The sequence below is a fragment of the Hippopotamus amphibius genome, chromosome 1 (genome assembly GCF_030028045.1).
Source record: "Hippopotamus amphibius kiboko isolate mHipAmp2 chromosome 1, mHipAmp2.hap2, whole genome shotgun sequence".
Lineage (NCBI taxonomy): Eukaryota > Metazoa > Chordata > Mammalia > Artiodactyla > Hippopotamidae > Hippopotamus > Hippopotamus amphibius.
In genome coordinates, this window is record NC_080186.1 from 215,109,073 (window position 1) to 215,126,093 (window position 17,021).

At 34.1% G+C, this 17,021-nt stretch overlaps 1 protein-coding gene across 1 annotated transcript in view; it reads left to right on the forward strand.

Annotated features, from left to right (window-relative positions):
• The window catches only part of AP3B1 (adaptor related protein complex 3 subunit beta 1), a 246,442-nt gene that overhangs the window by 146,603 nt on the left and 82,818 nt on the right, over window positions 1-17,021 (forward strand). The window contains exons 16-19 of the mRNA XM_057740597.1: window positions 4,891-5,077; window positions 6,053-6,183; window positions 11,697-11,805; window positions 14,498-14,645. Coding sequence (XP_057596580.1) covers window positions 4,891-5,077; window positions 6,053-6,183; window positions 11,697-11,805; window positions 14,498-14,645 — 575 coding nt within the window. The remainder of the gene's footprint in view (window positions 1-4,890; window positions 5,078-6,052; window positions 6,184-11,696; window positions 11,806-14,497; window positions 14,646-17,021) is intronic.

The window sequence follows — 17,021 nt, forward strand, 5'->3', positions numbered from 1 at the left end:
CCAGGCTATTACTTGTCAGAGTATTTAGGTAAAAATATGATGCCCATATTTTAAGAAGAAATAATGGATTTCTTAATATTTATATAGCATTCCCCTCAAATTCATTTTTCCTATGTCACAGCGACTTGAGTGAATCCAGAGAGAAAGTGATCGGTATAAATAGTGTCTAGATAGCATTGACCATTAATTGGTATCAGAAATGATTCCTTAAATCTAAGCAGGAAAATAATGACAAAAATTTAATACATAGCTATATATAAGCTATTGAATATTTCTGTTATTTATGGTACATTGTATTATTCTCTTTGCTTGTCTTGTATAATTTTATGAACAAAACCCATTTAAATGTACTATTAAATGTCCCATCTGGTCTTGGATTGAGCTTTTGGTCATATTAAAATGCCATGATTATTTACGTGATCATGTCTATTTTCTTTGTAACTGTTGCCCAAGACAGAGCTAATTTATGTCTGTTGTTTCAGTGTCCCATTCAGTTTAGGATTTATCCCACTTTCCATTTTTAATGAAGTAGTATCATTAATAGTTGCATTAAAACGAGACAGAGTAAGTTTGTAAGCCTCCATGTTGTACTTCTAACCTTTACCGTGGTTTTGCGTAGTGGCCTATAATACACAAGTGCAGTGAACAGAGATTGCATTTGAAAATGTGAAACACTTAAATTGGAAAGACTTTGTCTTTCTTTTCCCAGCCTTTGTGAGATGCAACATGACTAACCTCTCACTTTCAGAGCAGCATGTAGGATGTGTGCTAATAAAGTGAAGTGTGCCCTGATGAGGCAGGTATGAAAAGCTAAGTCCTTCGCTTTTCCAGTGGTGGTGACATAAGTGTTCAAGTGTTTTATCTGATGGTAACTTGATATACCAGCAAGTTGTGTCATGGGCTCTGCAAAGCATGAAGCTCCCAGCTGTCATTCGATGGAGTAGGTGGAAAACATGGGAATTTAGAGGTTGGTTGTGGACGAAATATGTACAGAAGATAGAGACAGAACAATCTTGCTATAGACCATTAAAGAGAGTGGTCAGAGCACTCTCACTACAGTAGTAGTTTTGTCATTTATTGTATACTGTAAATCTAAAACCTGTTTATTATTTGGCAGAACTTGTTTTATTTTGTTATAACTCCAGCAGCAGTAAATTCTTAAAATTTGAAGTGTACATTTAATGAAGAATAAAGTACTGAGTTTCTGTATCATTATTTAACATGCACAAAATGTTCATCAACATTTACTAGCCACCTTGAAAATCGTAGTGATATCATTGACCACACAACAACCAGAAGACAGGATAAATCTGCTAAAACAGGATCAGCATCTATTTAAAAAGTTGGGAGATATTTTAGGAAGGCTGTGCAAGATGACAGTTTAATATATACAGGTGCCAAATATGTTTACATGTCTCTCTCTGAAACATGATCTCATATATAGATCAAATAACTTTTTAAATTTTAATTTTGTTCATTTTTTTATTCCAAGTTTTCTTTTGCACATATGAGGAATGAAACAATAATGGTTAATGTATCGGCTCCATTAGCAGAAAAAAGACCTAAACGATGCTGGTTTTCAAATAGAAAATCAATTAATTCCAATAATATTTCGACCATTTTTACTCAAAGCTTTTGTATGTTTCTTCTGTCAGTGTAAATAGAATCAGAATAAAGCTTTTGAAAGTTTATCCTGTCAAAACCACTGTAAATGCTATTGTAAATTTAAAAGCCCCAACGTGGCTTTCACTGAACGGATGTTGTCATGGTAAAATCAACGTTCTTATTAAATTAAGAAAACTATGGAACAGAAATATTTTGGGAATTGGTTGTGGTGCATGCAAACTCACTCTGCTTATTCTACCAATTGAAATAAAACTATAATGGTCAAATTTACTGATATTTGATATGTGTAGTTTAACTGAACCACAGGATTCTTGTGATGAAGCTAATATTGAAAAAGCATACTTAGGCATGATAACACACACTCTCATACGCAGTTCTCTTTGCTGCATATGACCAGAGGGATTTTAGAAATGTGATTTTGTGAAAAACTGCTTTGTAAATTAGACTGTTCTATATTGGCTTTTTTGCCCAGGTTTGGGGGAGAGGGGGAGTAGATTAAGTGAAACTTTTGTGTATTGGTTAGATTTTGATTCAGTATCAATTGGAAATCTTTAAAGTGTTTACCAGGTAGAGTACCCAAAACCTTCAGCTTTTGAAAATTTTAGCAAATAACAATTCTTGGAAACAAATCTTGCAAACAGGAAGACATTGAAATGTACCCCTATAAAAACAAAGGAAGAACTGAACAAATTAAGTGGAAAGAGTTAAAAATTTATTTTAGAAGTTCTGTCATTGGCAGTATCTCAACTATGGTGAAGACTTTTTTGATGGCGCTCCTATTTTTTGTTGGTTAAGTTTATATTCTGTGTTAGAATGAAATGAAATCAAGGAGGCAGTTGATTTTGCAGTATCTAAATTTGATGGAATATTTTTTAAAGTATAGAGAATTATTTAAAAGTTTTATCTCATAAAGATAGTTTTATTGAATGGAGGGGGAAAATTAAATATCTAGGCTTGAAATAGTTACAGATTTTAACATAAAGGAAAGCATTGAGAATATCCTTTATTCAACAGAATTTTCTCTCTGCTTATCAGATCATTCAAACTGTAAAGAAGACATTTTCCTCCATTAAAAATATTATGTCCAGTAGAGAAGAGTAAGTTGCAAATGTCAGCATTTTCATAATTAGTGATCATAAAATTCAGTTTTGAAGATGATTGTAGGCAATCTTATTTTTTTAATTTAAAAATAATAAGACCATATAAAAATACATTCTTCAGATAAATACAAATGATTTGGTTTTACAGATGAGCTAAGAGATTTGATTAAAGTACATGAATAAATAAGTATATGAACCTGGTGTACCCCCCCAAAAAAAAAAAATTAAAAAAAAAAAGTCATAATTCTAGAAAATTTGGAAAACGTGGAAAAATAAAAATTGCTTGTAATTCACTCACCCCCAAAAAAAAAAAATAAATAAGTATATGAGTGAAAATTATTCTGCTTATGTTTTTAATGCACCATTGAAGATGGATATGTTTTTTTAGAATTTTATTTTTCAAAGTACATTTTTGGTAGAACTGTTTTATAACCCATCAATATAATAAAACAAGTTTTACAGTCAATAAATACATATTGTAGAAATTACATAATTTTAATTACTTGAAATTTTCTCTCTCAATAGTGTCTGTAATATTTTGAAATAATTTAATTTCCTAAAAATTAATTTCAGGGATCAGAAATAAAAGCAAGATGAATCACTCTATTAGCTCAAAAAATTATTTCAATGAACAGACTTATTTTCTTTTTCTGATTTATTTTAGTTGCATATTCTAAATCTCAACACTCAAATAGACTTTAGAGTTAACCTAGTTATAAATTATCACTCTACATTTGAGGAAACTGACAGTTGGGTGTATTTCTCTGGTTATCCCAGCAAGTTGATTACACAGTCCAGTGTGTAATCCTTTTGTATTACTTTTGTATTACTCATTTGGTGACTATTTTGCTAATTGTCCTTAATAGTCAGTCATAGAATTTTTCTTATCTGTGACTGAACCAACATGGTCTAGTAATTAGTGGATAGCAGTTTTTGGTAACCAAATTTAGAATAGCTCTATTAACATTTTTCACTTGTATTTTTTGTAGTTCTACTTTAGTAAAACAAGGTTAATGGTATTTAAATAGATTGTTACTGAAAGAAGGTTGCTTTCTATCCAAATCCATTATCTTAACGAATTAATATTGTAAAAGTTTACCACACCATTCCTATACTTTGGCTTATTGTTATAGAACTATATTTAGCTCTGCCTAACTTGATTGATTTTATTTTTTTAATCCACGTTTCTAATGTCTATAAAATGTTCTAATGTAGATGTTTATTTTTCCATGTAATAAGAATCCTATTTATAGTTAGATTGTATGTGTGTAACCTTCTAAATTAAAATTATGCTTTTTCAATAAAATAACTGGAGTTTAAAGTACAAACCTATTTTGTTAACATTTCAATTTTGGTTTAATTATTATTAAAATTATCTCAATATATGTTAATGTAGCACATTCAAAAATTGACTTAGGAAATCTTATTACAGTGTAAAAGCTACTATAATAAGTTGTTCCCTAACATAAATAAATAAATGACCAATATTACTAGAGGCTATAAGCAACATGGGAAAAAAAAATTGAAGGAGTCTTTTATCCTAGTTTTTAGAGGGCATCAGCAGCTTGCTTTTATGAAAAAGTAACAGCTAAATGCACTGCAAATAATTTGCAGTAATCCAGTTCAGTGATTCATGTGTCTGCTTTAATGGGTCATAATTCAGGGTAAAGTAACTGAGTGCAGTCAGAGTGCAGACACTGCTTATGCCAGGGACAGTATCTCTTCATAAAACACACCTCAGGAGAAGCAGTTTGCCAGCCCCCTAATACTCTCTGATGTTTTGATGTCCTGCATATTTTTCCGATTAAGTTTTGAGTGCCATGTTTTTAGTTGTATTTCCACATTCATTATTCTCACGTAGACCCTTCAGCGGGTTTGCCATATATGATTATTTTTTTAATGATGCCTTTCTTTCCACTTCAGCAGTTTAATAATCTAGCACATGGCTGCTTCTCAGTACTCAGCATTCACCTCCCCAATACTGAAGAGGACATGTGCTTTGGCTTCAGAATTCCATTTGCAGCGTTAGAAATGCATATTCCCTATGGAACAACATTTGTTTGACATAACCATTCATTTTTATTACCTCTTTAAATATGTTTATCCAGAGTTATCAATAATCATAAATAACTGTATTCTCATCTTGTTCTGTTTTTTCCAACAGACAAAATTGCTTACCCAGTACATATTAAATCTCGGCAAGTATGATCAAAACTACGACATCAGAGACCGTACAAGATTTATTAGGCAGCTTATTGTTCCGAATGAGAAGAGTGGAGCGTTAAGTAAATATGCCAAAAAAATATTCCTGGCACAAAAACCCGCACCACTGCTTGAGTCTCCTTTTAAAGGTATTATTATCAGAATATATCTCCAAAATATATGTTATCTAAAATATTATGGCATTATGTCCCATTTCTAACATGTTTAAAATTTATCTCTTAGAAAATGTGATTAGCGTTTATAAATATGTAAGAACAGTGTGCTTTCTACCCATTCATCTGTTCTCCAATGCAAGCTTTATATTAGTTCAAGTTTATGTTTTTATAGACCTTATTTACCTAAATAATTTCAGTCTTCTGATTTTATTTTTATTCTTATCAAATGATTTGGCTGAACAATAGATAAAAGCTGTGTTGTTCTTGCAGACATTGACTTCATTTCTGTTTTAAATAGATAGCTTTGTTTAATAAGGAGTATATAATTCACCTTAATAGTGAGTTGTTATTAAATAAATAGTTTGTGTACATTAACATAAGCTTTTCAAAGAAGAATTATTTCATAAAAATATCCCTTTATATTTGTTTGCTTTTCAAAGATGGAAGTTGACTTATTTTCCCCAGCTTTTTAAAAGGAGTAATTATTTTATCAGTTTAACAAGTAGCCATTACAGTGGCAATCAAATGATTATATACTTTGGTTTTTATATTGTTTCTTATTTAATTGTTGTAAAGCGATAAAAGGCAGTTCAGCTTTGTAGAAAAACTATTAAAATTCTGAATGTGTTTGTGGCAAGACATGTATATGGATTGTTTAACTGTGCTGTCATTCTTAATATTCACAGTAAAGTAATTTTTAGAGAAGCTACATATCAGAGCAACACCTCTAAACACATTGACTGATTAGCTTTTTTATTGACCATTATGGGGGAGATTATTGTAATCTATGGACTGAAATCAGTTTTTTGACCTATGAAGAGCTTCCTAGTTTATATTTATTCCTTGACATTTGAGGTAATATGCCAATTACCTTGAGCTCCGATTAGGATTGTTCTCTGTTATATACAGCTCATATTGTTTATTTTATATTTTCCTCTATTTTAATAGATAGGGATCATTTCCAGCTTGGCACTTTATCGCATACTCTCAACAGTAAAGCTACTGGGTACCTGGAATTATCTAATTGGCCAGAGGTGGCGCCTGACCCTTCAGTTCGAAATGTAGAAGTAATAGAGTTGGTAAGTTGACCTTTCTGGAATTAATTTTGTCAAGCAGTGGGAGACTCTAGAATAACTGTTGTTTTATATAAAAGCTTTTTTGGGGGTTTGGAAATTGAAAATTGTTCTGGTATTTCTAAATATAATGTGTTAGATATATCTCGCTGCTGTGGGAACTAAATATTGTAGTATTCCTGTGTCATTGTACATATACTGTTCCTTTTCTTCAAGGAAATAGAGAATTGAATTCTCTGCATCAGTGCCACCCACATTTGTGGTATTGCATTTGTAGCTGTGTAGATTCAATTTCTAAGGTATTTAGTTTCATTGGGTTGAGCTTTTCCTGCTTAGTTTAGAGATTTGTAAGCTTCCTGTCAATGTTTTCTAAATCATTTTTGCTGTCTCTTCCAGAAAAACCATACAAAGTGTTCTTCTGGATTTTCTGATAAACCTTTTTTACGTGAAGTCTAAACATAAATGGGAAGTGTCGTGTACCAAAAATGTCCTTACACAAGGTCACAATTAAAATGAATAGTGTGTTGCTTTCATATTAAAAAAAAAAAACAGCTCTCTGTATAAATACTCTTTTCCTAGATCTTTAAAACATGCTGGCCAGTAAAATAAAATAATTAACGTTCTTTCCTAATATTAACTTTCTTATCTAAACAAGAGAAATAAAGAGAGGGGTCTTCGGGTTGTCTTTAGAGATTGATTATGTGAAATATATCTGATACTTTTTTTAAGTAGAATTAATAGAACAATTAAGTATTATATCCTGGGTGCTTTTCTGGTAGAACACATATATTGAACTAGGATTGCGATAACCAGTCTTAATCACTAATTCCTATGAGAAAGTCAGTTAATCTTCTTGCCTACTAACTTTTACATATACAGTGGGAAAAAATCTTTATTACTTTAAATAGAAGAATTCCTATAACAGGCATAACTTTTTTTTTTTTTCCCCACGCTGCACAGTTTCCAGGATCTTAGTTCCCCAACCAGGGATTGAACCTGAGCCACAGCAGTGAAAGCACCCAGTCCTAACCAGTGGACAGCCAGGGAATTCCCCAGGCATACCCATTTAATTTGATTCTTTTGAGAAATATGCTTCTCTTAACTACTCAAACTTACCTGGCTTTGGAGTGTGGCCAGAGCAATAATAACTAATAATGGCTCCATTTAGCAGACCCTGACAGTATAATAATGTTTTATAAACATTATCTTGTTTAAACCTCATAATGGTTATAAGTGATGGGTTTTGTTATTCCCATTTTACAGATGATGAAACCAAGGTTCATAGAACCTAAGTAAATTGCCCAAGTTCCCGTAGTAAGTGATGGAACTGGGATTCTAACCCATATCTGGGTCCATTGTTCATGCTCTTACTGCATTTTATTATGTAACATAAGGAGAGGACGCGTGAGCTTGTTTGCAAATCTGTACTATCCTTTGTATTTAACACTACTCTTTTCATGCTATGACAGATTATCTCTATTATTTAGAGATGGTTTTTTAAAATATAAAACTTATTAAAAACAAGTTGCATGTTCCTCCTTGCAATTAAGTTTGGTGATTTCCCCTCAAATCTACATACTACTCTTAAGTATTCTTCAAAAATATTGGCTTGTTTGTGAAACTTTTGGTCAGATGCTAGAATACAAACAGAATGTTCTTTGTGACGATTCTTTCATGGAAATACTATTTCTCCTAATTCTGTATGCCTGTTTGTTGTTTTTATGGTTCTGTCCTTTTTCATTATTGGGTACACAATGTTTTGCCCAAGTAGAATCATCCTATTATCTTACCCCTGCTTCCACCCTATCCCTCCTCCTTGCTGCCCCAATCCACCAAAAAAAGTAAAGTAAAAATAGTTTATCATCTCAGAAATTGATAGCATGCCACGCAATTTAACTTGGTCTCAGCAGTGTCCTTACATCAGCCGATACATTGGTCGGTTGGCTGGCTTCTTCCATTTTCATATGCTCTTCTAAGCATTAACTACCTTATAGAGAAAGTCCTAAAATAACCTATTTTCTTATATTCATTTCACCTGTCCAGTTAAACAGAGACAAGTTGATTTCTTTTTCATTTTGCTGACTACATTATAGAAATTAATAATTGGTAACTTATTATGGAGGATAATTATAACTGATAGAAAAAACTGTCACTCTCCATCGATGCCATGCAGAAAGCAGTTTCAATCTGTTGGTCCCTGGACATACTGACTTAAAATTATACTACAGAGACTCAAATATAAAAATAATGTACATAGTTTTATTATCAAATGCAGCTGCAACAATGCAGAAAGTAGTGTTCATATAGTCTTTCTTGCCTTGCATTCTACCTCATCCCTCTTTAAAGTAGCATCAGTGTATTTCATGCACATAATAAATAAATATGGTTGTTATCCTAGTTTTACTATAAAGTGATCTTACAGAGTCACATTTCTGTTGCTATGAAATATGACTTAGTGAAAATAATGGCCTACATTTAGATAATCTGATATTTTAATTAAAACAACATGGAACCTGGGACTTCCTAGGTGGCGCAGTGAGTAAGATCCTCCTGCCAATGCAGGGAACACGGGTTCGATCCCTGCCCCAGGAAGATACCACATGCCGCGGAGCAACTAAGTCAGTGCAACACAACTGTTGAGCCTGCGCTCTAGAGCCCATGAGCCACAACTATTGAGACCATGTGCTGCAACTACTGAAGCCCATGCACCTAGAGCCCGTGCTCTGCAGCAAGAGGCCACCACAATGAGAAGCCCGTGCACCACAATGAAGGGTAGCCCCCGCTTGATGCAACTAGAGAAAGCCCGTGTGCAGCAACAAAGACCGAACACAGCCAATAAAATAAATAAATAATAAAAACAAAACAAAAACAAAAACAAAACCAACATGGAACCTAGTCACATTGACACTAGAAGTCACTTTGCATCACACACTACCATTTCCAGGATATCCGATATGATATATATTTATATTATGACACCAGTAAGTTTTTAAGATTCTTTATAATTTTTTTTTGCTGAGTTCTAGAAAATTATTTTCTTCCCAGTTACAGAAAAACTGGCTTTTGCATTTCAAGGGTATTTTGCTTTATAAACACATCTACTATCTGTTACTATCAGTATTTTATCCTACATAGGAACTTTCATATTAGTACCTTGCTGTTCTTTTCCTCTTCTCTTTTCCCTGTTATTTCTTTTGCTTAGAATGACACAATTATCACAGTCATAAAAGACCATAACAAAAAATAAAATACTTTTATTATTAGTCTTTACCCTTTAAAACCTAAACCTGGGGCTTCCTAGGTGGCGCAGTGGTTAAGAATCCGCCTGCCAATGCAGAGGTCACGGGTTCGATCCCAGCTCCAGGAAGATCCCACATGCCGCGGAGCAACTAAGCCCGTGTGCCACAAAAAAAAAAAAAAAAAAAAAAAACCTAAACCTGCATGAGGAGAGTCCATGGCCGTGTCAAAATAATATGCCCCTTTGAGCACAGGAGCCTGATTTTCCTTATACGTTGACTTAGTCTTACTCTGAAAGCCTGCCTAATTAAGTAATTTTTCTCCGTAAATTGACCTGACACACTTTTCACTAGCCTTCAGAAAAATATTATTTGTTTGGATTTAAGAAAAATGTGATCTTCACTGTTTACTAAATACAGGAGAACTTTGTTTATAGAATACTATCTTTATGCATATCTGGAGGACGCAGCATTTTAAGTATACATAGAAAGCAATACTGCTGATTTCATGTTAGTATCTTATTCAAATATATTTGAGTAATTTTTATTTATTTTTCTATTATGTCCAGATAGTAATTTTCCAGGTTACTGAAGCTTACCTTTTTAAGCAACATGTCTTAAGCCCATAAGCCCTCTAGATCAGTGGTTTTCAAACCTAGCTGTACACTATAATCATATGGAGATCTTTAAACAAAACAAACCTATGTTAGACCTGCACCAGACCAATTAAATCAGAATCTTAGGAAGTAAATCCCAGGCATTAGCTTTTTTAGTATTAGTATTTATATTGTTGGTAATAGTATTTTAAAAAATATTCTCAGGTGATTCTGACATGCATCCTGTGCTGAGAACCGTTCTTAAATAAGAACCTCCCACTGTCCTACTATAAATTTCTTTACAACAAAACGGTACTCTAACAGACTGGCACGTAGTGGAAACTCAGTGTGATAAATAAATGAATCTTTAACTGTTCTTGACCTTTTAAAAAATATACATTTCCTTGCCCTTTAAAAGAGAGTGTATGAAACTTGATTTAATTTTTCTTAATGAATCAAGGTCACACTTATGAAAATAATTTATTTTACTTTAATACACTGAATTAAAGTTTTTAAGGCGCTATCACCCAACTAATAATTATTGTGCCAGACACATAAGCTGACATGCTAGCAGGGATAGACTGAATTAAAATAAATATATAAATTGTATACAGTAGTATGTTAGAAAGTAATAAGTGCTGTGACCAAAAAAAAAGAAGAAAAAAGATTAAAAGATTAGAGCAAAGGGAGATCAGAAGTACCAGGCATGGGAGGTTGGCATTTTAAATAGAGTGGTCCTCCCTGAGGTGGCATTTGTAGAGACTTGAAGGAAGCAAGGGAATGAACTTTGCAGTCCTGTGGGGGAGGATGTTGGAAGCAGGAACAGCTTTGGGGAAAGGCCTTAAGGGGGTGCACGCCAGGGGTGTTTGAATACACGGGTCAGGAGTGGCTGGAGGGGAGTGGGCAGGAGAGAGAGCAGCCATAGGAGGACCAAGAGGCACAGAGGTAGAGCCGAGCAGACTGCTGTAAAGACTTCATTTTTTTCTGAGTGAATGGGAGGCCTTTTGCAGCGTTACAAACAAAGAGGGGCTTGATTGGAATTAATAAAGTCAATATAGCTGCTGTGTTGAGCCAGCTTGGAATGGGGGATGGGAGGTTGAATAGACACAACATAGCCAGTTGGAGACTGTTGTGGTAATCCAGGAGAGAGAGGTGGCTCTGAACAGGGTGATAAAGGACCAAGGTAGCTACAGGTTTTCTTGATGGATTATATGTTTAGGATATGAGAGAAAGAAGCCAAGAATTACCCCAGGGTTCAGGGAGTTGAGATGGTATGGGGTATTTATTGCCTACACTAAATGTATTCTTTTCTTTTTTTCTTTTACCTCAGTATCAAGCTGTGAACTTGAATTTCTAACTGCTGTTACTGTGTCTGTCTCTGATTGCCCTCATCTCTTCTACACTATCTTAGTTTAAATCTTCCGTAGACCAACAAATAGGAAAGTATTTAAAATCGTGTGTTAAATAAGGTATGTTGATCTAATAGGCTTAGTGAGAGTTTATGTTCCTCTAGTTAGGGGTAACGGGGACTCAGTCTTAATGCCATGACTTCTCAGCTGCCTCCTCTGTTGAGGCTTTAAACTTCCTTTTGGGTTCACAGAGTATACTGAATGATTGTTTGCCTGAAGACTAAATCCATTCAGTCTTCATTGATATTTACATTTTTACTTTTTTTTTTTTAAATCAGGCAAAAGAATGGACCCCAGCAGGAAAAGCAAAGAAAGAGAATCCTGATAAGAAATTTTATTCTGAATCTGAGGAGGAAGAGGATTCTTCTGAGAGCAGCAGTGACAGTGGTGGGGTTTTAAGTCATTGAAAAACATTGTTCACTATAGCTTACGTGCTGTGCCTCCTATAGGCCTAAAACATAATATTCAACAAGTGGGTTTAAATGAAATTTGTATGATTACAGTAATTCCTTTCATTTACATATCCCTATTAAGTTCTGAAAGTAATTGCTAACCCCTTTTCATTTGACATTGCCTCTTGGACACACAGCTAATACATGATAGAATTGAAACGGGAACTCTTGCCTTTCTGAATGCTAACTGCACTGCCTGTAATATTCATTAGTATGTTAAAAAACATAATTTTACATTTCATAAGCCTTTAAAAGTAACTTTCTTTTGTAAAATGTAGAGTTTATTTTAAACCTTGAGCAGACTGTTCTTATCCATTTTATGCTCTTCTACTTCTACATGAACCTGTATAGAGATAAAGCTAAAATTAATAAATCTCTTGTGTATTAGAAAGAAACAAAGAGCTAAAAAGATTGAAGGCAACCATATACAATGGAAAGAATACTAAATAGGAAGGATCTAGAAGTCCTGAGTTTTAGCTATGAGAATTGAATAGGGCACTTACCTTCTCTATACCTGATAAATGAAGGAGTAGAGTTAGATGCTTTTTAAGTCCCTTCAGTACTAAAAGTCTGTGAGTGATTTGCATAATGAAATATATATAGGAGTTACATACTCTTATTAACAGTTAACCTAATAAACTTATCTGATTCGAGACCAAACGACATCTCTTTCTTTTCAATCCTTTATTTCTTGGAGAGCCAGGGCTCCTCACAATTGCTTGGTCATCCATGACCTGACATGAAGGTAATTCGTTCATTTTTTCCTCCGTTTCCCCTCTCAAAATCTTTGTTTTCAGTATCTGATAAATTAGTCTTTGATGCATTACCTTCTGAAGCAGTAAGCTGAAAAATGGGGGAAATTACTTCAGTCCAAAGAGTTAATGCCAAAAAATATGGAATTTCAGGAATGACACAGACCATTAAGAAAGAATGTTGTGTAGTTAAGAGTGTATCCTGTAGATATTTGTCTCCATCCCATTTATTCACAAGCTCACTCTGTTTAGAGTCTAACCTTTTTCAATACGTATTTGAAACATTCCATTAACATTATGGCTTTTCTTGGGATTATCTGAATACTTATTATAGAGAGTCATGTGGTGGGAGTTCCATTCTAGCTACCAGAGGAAGGAGAGAACTTTTCTCATTAGAAGGTATCAGTTTTTCCCCAGTGAACACGTCATCTTGAGGATAAACAAATTTCCTCAAGGATTTCCTAACTTGAAAATTTAAATAAATGGTGTCTGAAGTGAACTGGACCCAGATTCATGTTGAAGTCCCATGTAATAACATGAGAAAGTAACTTAGATGCTATAATTTTTTAATTATTTATAGCCTAAGCCAGATATCTAAGTTAATATATACATGTGCTTAACTTTGATATCACAACAAATTCAAAATATCGTTGTTCAGCAGTTTTGTTTTGCCTTTGCGAAGTCTGGATAAAATAAATTTTGCACTTTGTAAAAGCTGATGATGATGAGTACCTTACCATGTGGCGGGCACCGCTGTGGCCTAATCACCTTTACATGTTTCAGATCATGTAATCTTCACAACAGCTCTGTGAAGTAGACTTTGCTGAAAAGAAAACTGAGACCAGAGAGGCTGAATAACTTGCTCAGTCTCACAACTTGATACGCGGCAGGTCCAGGATTTGAACTTGGACATTCCAACTTGGAGAACTCATGCTTATAACCACTTCAGGCTGTTCCAAAAGAATATAGGCACTCCTAGCTTTTCACTATGATACATGAATTAATCCTCATAAAGTAGATATTATTTACCTATTAGAATTTTATATTAATACCTGTTTTAACTAGAGGTTATTTTCCTGCCTCAGAATACTTCTTCACATAGATCACAGGCAGGGACAACAGTTTGTCCTCTTATCTAGGATACAACTCTGCACCTATCATCATTTCAACTAGTAAAAAATTATGCTTCATGTTTAAAATACACATCAATATACTATATGTGTCACTTCCGCAAAGAGCCCTAGTATACCATAATTTATACATAGAACATTTAATGATGTAGTTCCTCAGTGTAACTTTACCATTTCTTTGACCTTTGGAAACCTCCTATACTAGCTAAAATAAGTACTTTTTAATTAGTGATCTTGCTTTATTGCTTTTGAATTTAGGAATTTTTGACAATGATTTGAATGCCTCATTTCCCTCTCAAAATTTTTTCCTAAGAAGATTCAACAATCCCTTCTGTTTCTCTGACAAATTTCTGAGTATAAGTAGAGGAATTAAAAGTATTTCTTTATGCTTATGTTATCCTCATAATCATTCTTTAAGTTAAGTTTTTGCCATAGCTAAAATACGGATTTGAGAAGCAAGATATGCTCACGTTGGCTTAGTTGGCTGATCGTTTCTTTGCCTTTCCCCACTCATTAGCAGGGTGCCTTCTCTGTGTATTGTAGTCCCGCCATGCTCACCCTGCTGCAGGCTTCGGGAGATCTCAGTGACCAGAGGGCAGAAACAGGAAACGTGGAACAAGTGGGGTCCACTACACTGAAATTCAGCATCTGGTTTCGTTTGTGATGAATGTTGACACTTAATTTGTGTCCTTATGTATAATTAAATGGCTATAAATCAAAGAGCGTCTGGTTATCTTTTTTTCAGAGAGTGAATCTGGAAGTGAAAGTGGAGAACAAGACGAGGAAGCAGACAGCAGTGAGGACTCCAGTGAGCATGAGGGTGAGAGTGGAAGTGAGTCAGAGGTGGAAAACAAAAGAGCAGCCAAGAAGAACTCCAAAGCCAAAGGCAAAAGGTGAATTATTTTGTCAGAATTTCCTTCAAAATATTCTGTAGTCTTTTCCCCCCAGTCTAACATTGAGTGAGAAGATAAGTGTGTGTTGTTTCCCCAGATTTTAAATCTCGTAATATTAATTTAAAATACTAATTCACATTATTCTCCTACTTGTAATGCTCCGTTTTCATTTTGAACTTGAACAAATCTCGGGGTTACATTTTGAAAATTGGTGTAACCTTGGAAGGCTGAGTTAAGTGATCAGACATTCGGTATGAAACACTTAATTACCTCTTGAAGCAATTTTGCTGAGGGCAAAAATTAAATCCTTCAGCACTTTGCCATTATGTAACTAAGACAATTGATTTTTCTAAATACTGTTATATTAAAAAGATTATGATCCAAATATTAGAGTCAGGGGCTGTGAAGGAAGACGGTCATAAGATATTTAAGTGTTAGCGCTTTTTAAGATCCGCCATTATCAACAACATTATCATGTATTAACGTGTCATCAAAATTTTGAGTAATTGGGGCTGATACCTTGAATCGTCTGGGTCTGTTTTCCCCACTACTATCAGTGAGCGGCCTCTGCAGACACGATGGCCCTTTCCCTGGGAGCCTGCTGCCCGCTCACTCGATGAGCTAGCAGCCCAGCTCAGTCGTGGCTGACAGCACTGATTGGGGTGCAGTACGCTCTCTGCTCCTTTTATTACAGACAGTAATTAAAGCAGCTCGCCCTGCCACTTCCATAACAAACACAGCATAATGCCCTCATTATGACTTTATTAATTTAAGTCAGGATTTAATGATTTTAAAAGTGATTTATATTGTTTTTCCTGTTCAGAACAAATGAAATCTGTAGGTTAAATTAATACAGGCTTTTCATCATTGCAAAGTTAAAAAGCTAGTTACCAGTAAATTCTTTTCATTAGATTAACATCTGAAACTCTAAGCAGTAAGGTAAACAGTAATTACCCATCAAAATTGAGTGATGCATAACAAAATAACACTTTTACCTTTAAAATCTTATCTTAAAGGCTAGAAGTTAAATATATTCAGAATCATTCACTTGTTGCAGCAAGTGAGTTACTTGGTTTGTAGTAGCCTTTTCTTTGAGAGAAGTTCTGTGCTTCTAGTTTAATATCAGAGTATCTATGATTACATAGTTTATATTATTTCTTAGGAAGGGAAAGTTATGTTCAGTGCACTAAATATCTTTTCTGATAGCAAAAGTCAATCAGTATACTAGAAATTTATAATCATAAATTGTATTAGTTTCATTATTTTTTTCCTTCAGAAATGAACTTTTTACCCATGTTTGAATTTTTAAAAATTATTTATTATACGAAAGGAAATCTCAGATTCATTCTAAACCTTATATTGTTCAGTACATGTTTTAACCATTAAATGGGGGATAATAAATTGCCATTCTTTGCCAGGGGAAGAATAAACAACAACATACTTTTTAGTCATCAAGTGTAATTACATGTGCTCTGAGATGTTACCATGACTCCATTTTTAATAAACAGCAGTCATATTTCCTCCACAAAAATCAATTCAGGGAAATATCGATTCTTCCCTTGCCTCTCACCGGTCTCCCTCCCCATGTGTTTTTCTACTTATCTCTTAGAATTTTTTTTAAAACTTTGCCAGCACAACTATATGATAATTTTTTAAAGCTAAGGAGCTTTAAGTATCTTCAAAACCACCTTTTAGTAATCATAGCTCTTTATGACTAACTTTGAGTTTTATACTCCAAAGTATTTTCATTTCGAGAGAGAGTATAGTGTAATGAATAAAATATGGTCTTTATAGTAAGAGAGACTTGAGTTTAAATTCCAATTCCACCCCTCCTGGCTCTATTACTTAACTTTCCTGAATATTATAAGATCATAATGCATCCAGTAAGAATACATTAAAACATCTGAATTAGGTAATTGCTTATGAAGTGCCTAATACTCTGACACAAGATAGATTTTTTTTTTAATGAAGTGGATTTTTTTGAACAACACAGACAAACACACACACACAGTATAGAGAACTAGACCTTCAAATTTGAGAAAATAAAAAAGACCACAGGGCATCTCTTTTCACCTGAGAGAAGACCTTTTGACTATCTCACATGTTATCTTTTCTACTTCCCTTCCCTTCTGCCTGCCTTATATTTCTCTTTTTCAACTCATGTGTCTCTTCCTCTAGAAGCGCTCCCAGTCTTAGTCGGGTTTGTTTAGATGCCCCTCCAAGTGTTCTCATGACACAGTATATTTTATTACTTGTTTACCATGCTTTATTGTCACTGCCAGCTTACCTCTCTGCATCCTCCAATGGACTATAGACTGTGTAAGGGAGGAACATGGAGATCACCTGTATCTTACTAACTTCTGTTATCCTTAGCAG